The following is a 14,151-nucleotide window of genomic DNA, read 5'->3' as shown; positions in this document are numbered from 1 at the left end:
CAAATCCGTTGCATATCCAGCTCGAAGTCATATGTTCAAAATCCTCTAAAAGAAACTAAAATGGATTTCCTTGGTACTAACTTTAAAAATGTAAAGGGTGCAGTTGCATAGATTCCAAGCCATGTTGTTAATTGTGTCCACAAAATATAGTGATAACAAATTGGGTGGGGGGAGGGGGGGTGGGGCAAGGCTTTGGGAAAATGGATGCTAAAGCAAGGACGGAAATATTAGGAGCGGTGACCAAAATCTTGGTCAAAGAGGTGTGCTTTAAGGAATTCGTAAAGGAGGAGATGGAGAGGCAGGGTGGTGGATTAGGGAGGGAATTCCAGGACATGGGGCATAGGCGCTGAAGGTACAGATGGCAATGGTGAGACAAAGGGAGGGAGTGTGCACAATAGGCTAGACGCAGACAAACGGAAATCCCTCAAGGCACATCCTTCCAGTTGATGTACAATTTGCAATATCATACAATCTGTCAAATTTGTTTACTACTGAGAGGTGAATAATAAGGTAAAACTTCTAATAGATAAAACTTTGTGAAAATTCTCTCTGACTCCAACAGAACTTAAGAGCATCAGTCTTCTATTACAAGTTGCATTGTTCAACCCTGACCAGTTGCATTAGTTAGGTGATACTTTTGTGGTCCCAAAAGGATTGGAACCACAAGTTTCATCAAATGTTGGATCCATCAATTTATCTTCATAATCTTCAATTTTAACCAGTTAATGTCTGATACCATTTTTCCATTTCAGCATCTTGCTGTTTCTTAAATGAGTCTAGTATACTGATGTCAAATGCTCTTCCTTGCAACCTCTCCCAGCTGTTAACCCTTCTCTGTGTAAAGAAATACATCTGTCCTAAATTTAACCTTCACAGTTTTGAACCTGTGCACTATTGTTCTGCTGCTGTGATGTATCTGAAAATATTGGGTTTACTTTCTCTACCCTGCTAAGTACTATACACCTCTAAGATTTCCTTTGAGACATGTCTTTTCAATATGAAGAGCCCTGCCTTATCAACCATTCCTCATATCTCTTCCTTTTGACACCAGGGTTCAGCCTTGCTTCTTAGTATGGTTATAGCACAGAGGGAGGCCATTTGACCCATTGAGCCCGTGCTGGCTCATTGTAAGAGCAATCCAGTTAGTCCCCTTCCTCTGCTCTTTCCCCGTTGTCCTGCAAATTTTTTCCCTTCAAGAATTTATCCAATTTCTTTTTGAAAGCCACGATTGAATCTGATTCCACCACTCTTTCAGGCAACGCATTCCAGATCAGAACCACTCACTGCGTAAAAAAGTTTTTCCTCATGTCGCCTTTGGTCCTTTTGCCAATCATCTTGAATCTGTGTCCTCTGGTTCTCGACCCTTCCGCCAATGGGAACAGTTTCTCTCTATTTACGTTATCTAAACCCTTCATGATTTTGAACACACGTCTATTAAATCTCCTCTTAACCTTCTGTGTTCTAAGGAGAACAACCCCAGCTTCTCCAGTCTATCCACATAACTGAAGTCCCTCATCCCTGGAACCATTCCAGCAAATCTGTTCTGCACTCTCTCTAAGGCCTAGATTATGGAGCAGTTCCTGCAGATGGGAGGGTGGCAAATGTAACCCCACTATTTAAAAAAGGAGGGAGAGAGAAAACAGGGAACTACAGACCGGTTAGCCTAACATCAGTAGTAGGGAAAATGCTAGAGTCTATTATAAAGGATGTGATAATACGACACTTAGAAAATAACAACGGGATTAGATAAAGTCAGTATGGATTTATGAAAGGGAAATCATGTTTGACAAACCAACTGGAGTTTTTTGAGGATGTAACTGGTAGAATAGATAAGGGAGAACCAGTGGATGTGGTTTATTTGGATTTTCAGAAGACCTTTGATAAAGTCCAACGTAAGAGGTTAGTGTGCAAAATTAAAGCACATTGGATTGGGGGTAATATACTGGCATGGATTGAAAATTGGTTAACAGACAGGATACAGAGAGTAGGAATAAATGGGTCGTTTTCGTTTTGCAGGTGGTGACTAGTGGGGTACCGCAGGGTTCAGTGCTTTGGCCCCAGCTATTCACAATATATATCAATGATTTAGATGAGGAAACCAAATGTAATATTTCCAAGTTTAATGACGACACAAAACTAGGTGGGATCGTGAGTTGTGAGGAGGATGCAAAGAGGCTTCAAGGCGATTTAGACAAGTTGAGTGAGTGGGCAAATACATGGCAGATGCAGTATAATCTGGATAAATGTGAAGTTATCCACTTCGGAAGGAAAAACAGAAAGGCAGAGTATTATTTAAATGGTGATAGATTGGGGAATGTTGATGTACAAAGGGACCTGGGTGTCCTTGTACACCAGTCACTGAAAGCAAACATGCAGGTGCAGCAAGCAGTTAGGCAAATGGTATGTTGGTCTTCATTGCAAGAGGATTTGAGTACAGGAGCAAGGATGTCTTACTGCAGTTATACAGGGCCTTGGTGAGACCACACTTGGAGTATTGTGTGCAGAAAGGATATACTTGCCATAGAGGGAGTGCAGTGAAGGTTCACCAAACTGATCCCTGGGATGGCAGGACTGTCGTATGAGGAGAGATTGGATCAACTCAGCCTGTATTCACTCGATTTTAGAAGAATGAGAGGGGATCTCATTGAAACATATAAAATTCTGACAGGGCTAGACAGACTGGATGCAGGGAGGATGTTTCCCCTGGCTGGGAGGTCCAGAACGAGGGGGGTCACACTCTCAGGATAGGACATTTAGGACTGAGATGGGGAGACATTTTTTCACTCAGAGGGTGGAATTCGCTACCACAGAAGTCTGTGGAGGCCAAGTCACTGAATATATTTAAGATGGAGCTAGATAGATTTCTAGACACAAAAGACATCAAGGGGTATGTGGAGAGAGCGGGAATATGGTATTCAGATAGAGGATCAGCCATGATCATAATGAATGGCAGAGCAGTCTCGAAGGGCCGAATGGCCTACTCCTGCTCCTATTTTATATGTTTCTATGTTTCACATCCTTCCTAAAGTGCGGTGCCCAGAATAGGACACCATACTCCAGCTGTGGCCGAACCAGTGTTTTATAAAGGTTCAACATAAGTTCCTTGCTTTTGTACTCTGTGCATCTATTGTAAAGCCCAGGATCCCATATGATTTTTTTAACCGCTTTCTCATAATAGCATGAATAAAGGATTGGTTAAAGGACCTTGTTGTAAAAACCCATTTGGTTCACTAATGTACTTTAGAGAAGGAAACCTGCCATCCTTACCCGGTCTGGCCAATATGTGACTCCAGACCCACAACAATGTGGTTGATTCTTAATTGCCCTCTGAAATGGCCTAGCAAGCCACTCAGTTGTACAATCTCGCTTTAAAAAAAAGTCACAATAAGAATAAAACCGGACGGACCACTCGACATCGGACCACGATGCACCGGACACGACAAAGGCAAACCAAGCCCAATCGACCCTGCAAAGTCCTCCTCACAAACATCTGGGGACTTGTGCCAAAATTGGGAGAGCTGTCCCACAGACTAGTCAAGCAACAGCCTGACGTAGCTGTACTCACAGAATCATACCTTTCAGCCAACGTCCCAGACTCCTCCATCACCATCCCTGTGTATGTCCTGTCCCACCGGCAGGACAGACCCACCAGAGGTGGCGGTACAGTGATATACAGTCAGGAGGGAGCAGCCCTGGGAGTCCTCAACATTGACTCTGGACCCCATGAAATCTCATGGCATCAGGTCAAACAGGGACAAGGAAACCTCCTGCTGATTACCACCTACCGCCCTCCCTCAGCTGATGAATCAGTCCTCCTCCATGTTGAGCACCACTTGGAGGAAGCACTGAGGATAGCATTGTACTCTGGGTGGGGGACTTCAATATCCATCACCAAGAGTGGCTCGGTAGCACCACTACTGACCGAGCTGGCCGAGTCCTGAAGGACATAGCTGCCAGACTGGGCCTGCGGCAGGTGGTGAGCAAACCAACACAAGGGAAACACCTACTTGACCTCATCCTCACCAATCTACCTGTCGCAAATGCATCTGTCCATGACAGAATTGGGAGGAGTGACCACCGCACAGTCCTCGTGGAGACAAAGTCCCGTCTTCGCACTGAGGACACCATCCAACGTGTTGTGCGGCAGTATCACCGTGCTAAATGGGATAGATTCAGAACAGGTCTAGCAGCTCAAAACTGGCCCTCCGTGAAGCACTGTGGGCCATCAGCAGCAGCAGAATTGTATTCCAGCACAATCTGTAACCTCATGGCTCGGCATATTCCTCACTTTACCATTACCAACAAGCCAGGGGATCAACCCTGGTTCAATGAGGAGTGTAGAAGAGCATGTCAGGAGCAGCACCAGGCGTACCCAAAAATGAGGTGCCAACCTGGTGAAGCTACAACTCAGGACTACATGCATGCTAAACAGTGGAAGCAACATGCTATAGACAGAGCTAAGCGATTCCACAACCAATGGATCAGATCAAAGCTCTGCAGTCCTGCCACATCCAGTCGTGAATTGTGGTGGACAGTTAAACAACTAATGGGGGGAGGAGGAGGCTCTGTAAACATCCCCATCCTCAATGATGGCGGAGTCCAGCACGTGAGTGCAAAAGACAAGGCTGAAGCGTTTGCAACCATCTTCAGCCAGAAGTGTCGAGTGGATGATCCATCTCGGCCTCCTCCCAATGTCCCCACCGTCACAGAAGCCAGTCTTCAGCCAATTCGATTCACTCCACGTGATATCAAGAAACGGCTGAGTGCACTGGATACAGCAAAGGCTGTGGGCCCCGACAACATCCCGTCTGTAGTGCTGAAGACTTGTGCTCCAGAACTAGCTGCGCCTCTAGCCAAGCTGTTCCAGTACAGCTACAACACTGGCATCTACCCGACAACGTTGTAAATTGCCCAGGTATGTCCTGTCCACAAAAAGCAGGACAAATCCAATCCAGCCAATTATCACCCCATCAGTCTACTCTCAATCATCAGCAAAGTGATGGAAGGTGTTGTCAACAGTGCTATCAAGCAACACTTACTCACCAATAACCTGCTCACCGATGCTCAGTTTGGGTTCCGCCAGGACTACTCGGCTCCAGACCTCATTATAGCCTTGGTCCAAACATGGACAAAAGAGCTGAATTCCAGAGGTGAGGTGAGAGTGACTGCCCTTGACATCAAGGCACCAAGGAGCCCTAGTAAAATTGAGGTCAATGGGAATCAGGGGGAAAACTCTTCAGTGGCTGGAGCCCTACCTAGCACAAAGGAAATTGTAGTGATTGTTGGAGGCCAATCATCTCAGCCCCAGGACATTGCTGCAGGAGTTCCTCAGGGCAGTGTCCTAGGCCCAACCATCTTCAGCTGCTTCATCAATGACCTTCCCTCTATCATAAGGTTAGAAATGGGGATGTTCGCTGATGATTGCACCCCCTCGGAAAATGAAGCAGTCCGTGCCCACATGCAGCAAGACCTGGACAACATCCAGGCTTGGGCTGGTAAGTGGCAAGTAACATTCGCGCCAGGCAATGACCATCTCCAACAAGAGAGAGTCTAACCACCTCCCCTTGACATTCAACGGCATTACCATCGCCGAATCCCCCACCATCAACATCCTGGGGGTCACCATTGACCAGAAACTTAACTGGACCAGCCATATAAATACTGTGGCTACAAGAGCAGATCAGAGGCTGGGTATTCTGCGGCGAATGACTCGCCTCCTGACTCCCCAAAGCCTTTCCACTATCTACAAGGCACAAGTCAGGAGTGTGATGGAATACTCTCCACTTGCCTGGATGAGTGCAGCTCCAACAACACTCAAGAAGCGCGACACCATCCAGGACAAAGCAGCCCGCTTGATTGGCACGCCATCCACTACCCTAAACATTCACTCCCTTCCCACCGGCGCAACGTGGCTGCAGTGTGTACCATCTACAGGAGGCAAGGCTTCTTCGACAGCATCTCCCAAACCAGTGACCTCTACCACCTAGAAGGACAAGGGCAGCAGGCACATGGGAACAACAACACCTGCATGTTCCCCTCCAAGTCACACACTATCCCGACTTGGAAATATATCGTCGTTCCTTCATCGTCGCTGGGTCAAAATCCTGGAAATCCCTTCCTAACAGCACTGTTGGAGAACCTTCACCACACGGACTGCAGCGGTTCAAGAAGCCGGCTCCTCACCACCTTCTCAAGGGCAATTAGGGATGGGCAATAAATGCTGGCCTCGCCAGCGACGCCGACATCCCATGAACGAATAAATAAATAGTAGGAATTAACAGGTCATTGTCAGGCAAATGTTACTAGTGGAGGGCCGCAAGCATCAGCTATTTGCAATCTATATTAATGACTTGGAGGAAGGGACCGAGTGCAATGTATTCAAGTTTGCTGTTGATCCAAAACTAGGTGGGAAATTTAGCTGTGAAGAGGACACAGAGTCTGCAAAGGGATAGAGACAGGTTAAGTGAGTGGGCAAGAAGGTGGCTGATGGAGTATAATATGGGGAAATGTGAGGTTATTCACTTTGGTAGGAAGAATAGAAAAGCAGAATATTTTTTAAATGCTATGAAACTATTAAATGTTGGTGTTCAGAGGGATTTCGGTGTCCTTGTATACGAAACACAGAAAATTAACATGCAGGTACAGCAAGCAATTAGGAAGGCAAATGGTATGTTGGCTTTTATTGCAAGGGGGTTGGAGTACAAGAGTAGGGAAGACTTGTTGCAATGTACAGAACTTTAGTGAGACCACCTGGAGTACTGCGTACATTTTTGGTCTCCTGACCTAAGGAAAGATATACTTACCTTTTGAGGCAGTGCAACAAATGTTCACTGGATTGATTCTTGGGTTGAGAGGGTTGTCCTATGAGAAGAGATTGAGTAGAATGGGCCTATACTCTCTGGAGTTTAGAAGAATGAGAAGTGATCTTATTGAATGCTATAAAATTCTAAGAGGTCTTGACAGGGTAGATGCTGAGACGCTGTTTCCCTTGGCTGGAGAGTCTAGAACTAGGGAGCAGAATCTTAGGATAAGGGGCCAGCCATTTTGGACTGAGATGAGGAAGAATTTCTTCACTCAGAGGATTGTGAATCTTTGGAATTCTCTACCCTAGCGGGCTGTGGATGCTCAGTCATTGAATATATTCAACAACAACAACATTGCATTTATGTAGCGTCTTTAACGTAGTAAAACATCCCAAGGCACTTCACAGGAGCGTAATCAAACAAAATTTCACATCGAGCCTCATAAGGAGGTATTAGGACAAATGACTAAAAGCTTGGTCAAAGAGGTAGGTTTTAAGGAGCGTCTTAAAAGGAGGAGAGAGAGGTTGAGAGGTGGACACATTTAAGGAGGGAATTCCAGAACTTAGGGCCTAGGCAGCTGAAGGCATGGCCACCAATGGTGGAACGATTAAAATCGGAGACGTGCAAGAGGCTGAGATCAATAGATTTTTGGACTCTAAAAGAATCAAGGGATATGGGGATCGGTTGGGAAAGCGGAGTTGAGGTCGAAGATCAGCCATGATCTTATTAAAAGGCAGAGCAGAGTCGAGGGCTGTATGGCCTACTACTGATCCTATTTCTTACGTTTCTCAACCTGTCCTGCCACCTTCAAAGATTTGTGCACATATACCCTCAGGTCTCTCTGTTCCTGCACCCCCTTTAGAATTGTACCATTTAGTTTCTCCTGTGTTAATGAGCAAGCAGTCTAATCGGCTCCATTCACATAGTGTATAGATTTTAGAATTGTTCTAGCTCATATATCACAATCTAAAAGGCTTCATTGTTTAAATATTTCTTACAATGTCAAATGAAAAATTGTCTTATGTTTGAAACCCTAGTATTTTGAAAATAACAGTGAAAAAGAAATGCCTTCTTCGATGTATGTGTGTGTGAAAGTATGATTGAAATATATTATGCCTTTTGACTTTATAGGGTTGTTCTTGGTCAGTCATTTTTGTTGATTTTGATGCTCACAATCGGAACAGACAAACCTTGTGTTCATTACTGCCACGAGAATCGAGGTCGCATGTAAGTAGTTTTGGAGACAATTAGCACATCCTTACAAAAGGAGAAGTAAATGCTTACATCATTCTACATAGCTAATGATTTTGTTATTTTGAAACCTATAATGGTTTGGAGGGCTTGAAAGTAAGTGCTGATTATAACTGGCCCTTTCGGTCATTAGTGTTTGCATCAGGCCACTGAGGACTAATGAACAATGGCTAAACTCAGATTATGGCCATAGTATTTGAAATTAGTAAGTGGCTATGAAACTGTTGTTATAAATCCACAGAGTTTTGGAAATGTGGATCAAATTTAGCACGTGATTGAAAATGGGATAGTTGTCACAGAGTAACAGGAATAACTGATACTTTTAGAAATTAAACTGGCATACATATTGCCATCGAAAGCAGCACCGCCATTATTAGATATAGAGGACAAACTATATTCTTCGGAGCTGAGTTATTGCCAACAGATGTTGCACGGATTTTCTGGTTACTCAGTAAAATAAGCAATAAAACTATGTATGGTTGGCACAGTAAATTTTCACAAGTAATACAAATAGGATCCTGATTTGTAATTTTGGAAATGTTTTTATTGATCCTCTCCCCCGCTGCCCCTTTTTCCTTTTTTTTTGAAGGCAGTAACTGATGCTGGGGTACAGTTCCACAGGCAGCAACGCCTTACCCACTACCACCCCTCCCCCTCCCAGAACTGTTTTTGATATGAAAGCCTGTACAGTTCATTTTGACAGGCTGGTCAACTGCAGGTGCATGGCAAATATGCCCAATCTTGTTCTTATCTAACAACCATACATGCACACTTTCCAGCAAGGATCACAAAATAACATTCCACCCCTACCTTGAGAAAACTGAGGCCAGTTTAAACGCTCTGCTCCTCCCCAGCTGACCCTGCAGAGATCAACCAGCTTGGCACAGATCAGAGATTGACCTTGAAGATCTGTATAGCTTGGTATGGTTATTCAAAATGCAGTACCCTCTGAACTATCAAGTAGCTATGTAAAATCAAAAAAATATATATACATGGGATTGTTTGTTTTCTGGTAATCTGCCAAAAAATTGGTAATACTGTAGTTCTAGTTACATAAAACCACATAACTATAGGTCCTTCATTTCGTAGCCCTTTCACCTGTGTCATGTCACTTTTACCGTGCACAGCACAATAGTCTCTAACATGTGTGAAACAATGTTTTGCTAAGTCCTTTCAGTGACATGTTGATTTCTCCATCCCAGTTCTTTTTTGTGTTTATGCATATTTCCGACCTTGGCCATTTCAATTTATTTGTTTTTCCTGCTGACCTGTTTCCTTTGTATTTTATACTTCCAGTGTGCCTGCACCACCAGCAGCCCATGATCAACACAGAAAGGATTCACTACATTTTATACTATATATATTGTGTTGTCCATAGTATAATGCTGTTGTTGTTGTTATAAACCAGTGTATCCTCTGACTCACTATGATCAACACTACAGAAAAACCATTAGTATATTGTAAAGAGTAACAAGTTGCAGAGAGTTTACGGCAATAATTTAATCTCACGGTTTTAATGCCATTTATAAACTGTTCCAGTTTAATCTCATGGTTTATGATGTCATCAGAACTCCATGTTAACATTACTGTTTTATGCTCTTTGTTTTTCTGCGTCATGCCCAAAAGCAATAATACATTATAATTTATGATTTCCGCAATGACTTAGCAGATTTATCCATAGATTGGCTGAGGCATACTGACAGAAAAGGTTCCAGGTTAGATCTCCAGTCTGTGTTGACTTAATTGATCTCAACCAGGGTAGCAGTCAGGATGTTACAATTGGCCTTGGTGATCTGACTTAGAGAGGGAAAAGTAGGCCAGAGTTCACACATGATCACTATCCAATAACCTCTGCTGGTGAACATCTCTGGATGCCAGCTGAGGACTGAATCTGGCTTGATTGAAATGTTGCCTGTAGTCAAGTGGTATGCTGGCACACTCTTGTCGAGGCTCACACATAAATAATGGTGACTTGGGCAAGGTACCAAATTGGTGAGAAATAAAAGAAAATGTTTTAATCTTGGGATTTCAAACATTGCAGCTTTTATTTAACTTAAATAAAATGACCTAAGACCTAATTGACTATGACATTTATATAGTATTTCACAAGTTAAATGTCAATTCAGAACTTTAATTTCTCCTTAGTACAGTGTAATCCCTAATTTACACTTGATATAAAACTCATTTTTTGTCCAATGGTCCCAAGTTTCTTCTTGTTTATTTCAATATAACTGCCAGAGTGTGGTTTTGTCGTACAGTAGTTTGTCATGCAAATGAATAATTATATATAAATTTATGACCATCATTTAATATATTGTGTGTAGATTTGAATCATATAGAATATGTTGCTGCTAGACAATCACAGCAAAATGATTTATCATGTTCTGTAATACATTTTCCAGAATACTGATGCTGCTCTACTGCCATGTATAAGTTACCCTGCATTTGCAGTGGATGATGATGCCTTGTTTAATCAAACTCTTGAGAAAGTTGTTCGCAAACTGAAAGGAAAACATGGATTGAAACGCTTCTTAAGAGATGGATATAGAACAGGATTGGAGGACCATTCGCGGCGTTACTACAAACCAGCAGAAATCAAGGTACTTCGGACAAATCTCTGTTTCAGTCACTTTCCTAATGCATTCTAATAAATCTTAATTTGTTTTGAGTTTTTTTAATGAACCCTAATTTTGTAAATGAGCTATCTCTTCATTCTTTTAGGCAACCCTTGTACTACACACCATTCCCCACTCTGAGGCCAAGGCCTCTGTCCATGCTTTGGTCTATGATTCAGCCAGTTTATAGAAGGTGTGAGAGCAAAAGTTTAATTTGCTCCCTTAACTTTCAACCTATTGGGAAAAAAAATCTCCCCATTATTTGGTTTTTCTTTGTATTGCGCTGCTGAGATGAGAAACTTGCTGGGTGTGGAATTATGGTTACAACTAGCGTTCTCCAATATGCAGTGCCAATGCCAAACAGCAACTGTAAACCTATTTTGTTTCTAATCTGGGACTATACAGTGCATTCTTTTATTCTGACTGAGAGGTCAAAATATGAAACTCAGAATTTGTGTTTAGATGGTGCCATCTTACATTCTCAGGACATCCTAAAGCGCTTCTCAGCCAATAATTAATTTTGAAATACCGTCACTGTTGTTTTGTAGGCAAACGCACAACTGATATGAAATCAGGAAGGCCCCTCAAACAGCTAATGAGGTATATGATAAGTTCATCTGTTTTGGTGGTGTTAGTTGAGGGATGAAAGTTGGCTAAGATACCAGGAACATTCCCTGGTCTTCGAATAGTACCATGGGATCTTTTATGTCCACCTGAGCAGGTAGACAGAGCTTCCAGCAAAGAAACGATAAGGCACCACATTGTAAACTCATGACTAAGGTCAGAGGATGTGGAGTCGGGACAGGTAGCAGAATGGATAGCAAGCTCGATACAAAACGGAAAACAGAGAGTAGAGGTTAAGGGTAGCTACTCAGACTGGCAAAAGATGGGAAGTGGCGTTCCACAGGGATCGGTGCTGGGACCACTATTGTTCACAACTTACATTAATGACTTGGACTCGAGAATTGGAAGTACAATTTCAAAATTTGCGGATGACACCAAATTGGGGGATGTAGTTAATACAAAGGAAGAATGCATCAAAATGCAAGAAGACATTTATAAACTTGCAGAATGGAAATGTAATTGGCAAATGAATTTCAATATGGATAAGTGTGAGGTGGTGCATTTTGGTAGGAAGAATAAGGAGGCCACATATTGCTTGGATAATAAGAGCCTAAATGGAGTTGAGGAGCAAAGTGATCTCTGGGTACAGATACAAAATCACTAAAAGTAGTGACGCAGGTTAATAAGGCCATAAAAAAAGCAAACCAAACACAGGTTCATTTCCAGAGGGATAGAATTGAAAAGCAGAGAAGTAATGTTACACTTGGAGTACTGTGCACAGTTCTGGTCTCCATGTTATAGAAATGATATAGAGGCACTGGAGAAGATGCAAAAAAGATTCACAAGGATGATACCAGAACTGAGAAAATGTACGTATCAGGAAAGACTAAACAAGCTGGGGCTCTTTCCTCTAGAAAAGAGAAGACAGAGAGGTGACCTGATAGAGGTCTTTAATATAATGAAAGGGTTTGATAGGGTAGATGTAGAGAAAAGGGCAGTTAGGGAAGGACAATAAATGCCGGCCTCGCCAGCGACGCCCACATCCCATGAACGAATAAAAAAAAATGTTTCCACTTGTGGGGGAGCCCAAAACTAGAGGTCATCAATATAAGATAGTTACTAATAAATTCAATGGAGAATTCAGGAGAAACTTCTTTACCCAAAAAGTGGTAGGAATGTGGAACGCGCTACCACGAGGAATAGTTGAGGCAAATAGCATAGATGCATTTAAGGAGAAGCTCGATAAGCACACGCAGAGGAAAGGAATTGAAGGGTAGATGAAGTAGGGAGGTAGGAGGCTCGTGTGGAGCATAAACGCCGGCATAAACCAGTTGGGCAGAGTGGCCTGTTTCTGTGCTGTAGACTCAATGTTAACTTAATGAAATATTCCATTGAAGTGTCAGCCTAGATTATGAAAACTACTTGATAGTTTGACAGTTGTTGAGCATGTTAAAGACCCGGATGGTCTTCATACAAGGGCACTTTAATAAGTGGCTAGCAAAGTTGGTCATGTCTTTGCCACTATCTTGAGGGAATCATTAGAGCTTGAGGATTGTATTATCAAAGAAGTGGTAACAGGGCACTTAGAAAATCATAATATGATTAGGCAGAGTCAACATGGTTTTATGAAAGGGAAATCGAGTTTGACAAATTTATTAGAGTTTTTTGAGGATGTAACTAGCAGGGTAGATAAAGGGGAACCAGTGGATGTAATATATTTGGATTTTCAAAAGGCATTCGATAAGGTGCCACGAAAAAGGTGGTTATGCAAGTTAAGGGCTCATGGGGTTGGGGGTGATGTATTAACGTGGATAGAGGATTGGTTAACGGACAGAAAACAGAGAGTAGGGATAAACGGGTCATTTTCAGGTTGGCATGCTGTAACTAGACGGGTGCCGCAAGGATCAGTGCTTGGGCCTTAGCTATTTACAATCTATAATAATGACTTAGATGAAGGGACTGAGTGTAATGTATCCAAGTTTGCTGACGCTACAAAGCTAAATGGGAAAGTGAGCTGTGAGGAGGACACAAAGATTCTGCAAAGGGATATAGACAAGTTATGTGAGTGGGCAAGAAGGTGGCAGATGGAGTATAATGTGGGGAAATGTGAAGTTATTCACTTTGGCAGGAAGATTAGAAAAACAGAATATTTTTTAAATGGTGAGAAACTATTAAATGTTGGTGTTCAGATGGATTTGGGTGTCTTCGTACAAGAAATACAAAAAGTTAGCATGCAGATCCAGCAAGCAATTAGGAAAGCAAATGGCATGTTGGCCGTTATTGCAAGGGGGTTGGAGTACAAGAGTAAGGAAGTCTTACTACAATTGTACAGGGCTTTGGTGAGATCTCACCTGGAGTACTGCGTACAGTTTTGGTCTCCTTATCTAAGGAAGGATACACTCGCCTTAGAGGCGGTGCAACAAAGGTTCGCTAGATTAATTCCTGGGATGAGAGGGTTGTCCTATGAGGAGAGATTGAGTAGAATGGGCCTAAAGTCTCTGGAGTTTAGAAGAATGAGAGGTGATCTAATTGAAACATGTAAGATTCTGAGGGGCCTTGACAAGGTAGATGCTGAGTGGTTGTTTCCCCTGGCTGGAGAGTCTAGAACTAGGGGGCATAGTCTTAGGATAAGGGGTCGGCCATTAAGGACTGAGATGAGGAAGAATTTCTTCACTCCGAGGGTCATGAATCTTTGGAATTCTCTACCCCAGAAGGCTGTGGATGCTGAGTCATGAGTATATTCAAGGCTGAGATAGATTTTTGGACTCTAGGGGAATCAGGAATATGGGGATTGGGCTGGAAAGTGGAGTTGAGGTCAAAGATCAGCCATGACCTTATTGAATGGCAGAGCAGGCTCGAGGGGCCATATGGCCAACTCCTGCTCCTATTTCTTATGTTCTTATTGGAAAGAAAAGACC

The 14,151-nt window shown here is 42.9% G+C and overlaps 1 protein-coding gene across 3 annotated transcripts in view; it reads left to right on the top strand.

The window, feature by feature from the left end:
• The window catches only part of phkb (phosphorylase kinase, beta), a 258,511-nt gene that overhangs the window by 110,768 nt on the left and 133,592 nt on the right, over positions 1-14,151 (top strand). For all 3 annotated transcript variants that reach the window (XM_067997927.1, XM_067997926.1, XM_067997928.1), the window contains 2 exons: positions 7,935-8,030; positions 10,457-10,654. In XM_067997927.1, the coding sequence (XP_067854028.1) occupies positions 7,935-8,030; positions 10,457-10,654 (294 nt within the window). The remainder of the gene's footprint in view (positions 1-7,934; positions 8,031-10,456; positions 10,655-14,151) is intronic.

The sequence above is a fragment of the Heptranchias perlo genome, chromosome 16 (genome assembly GCF_035084215.1).
Source record: "Heptranchias perlo isolate sHepPer1 chromosome 16, sHepPer1.hap1, whole genome shotgun sequence".
NCBI classification, from domain to species: Eukaryota; Metazoa; Chordata; class Chondrichthyes; order Hexanchiformes; family Hexanchidae; genus Heptranchias; species Heptranchias perlo.
The sequence above is the reverse complement of the archived record's forward strand: the minus strand, read 5'-3'. Positions and strand labels throughout refer to the sequence as shown.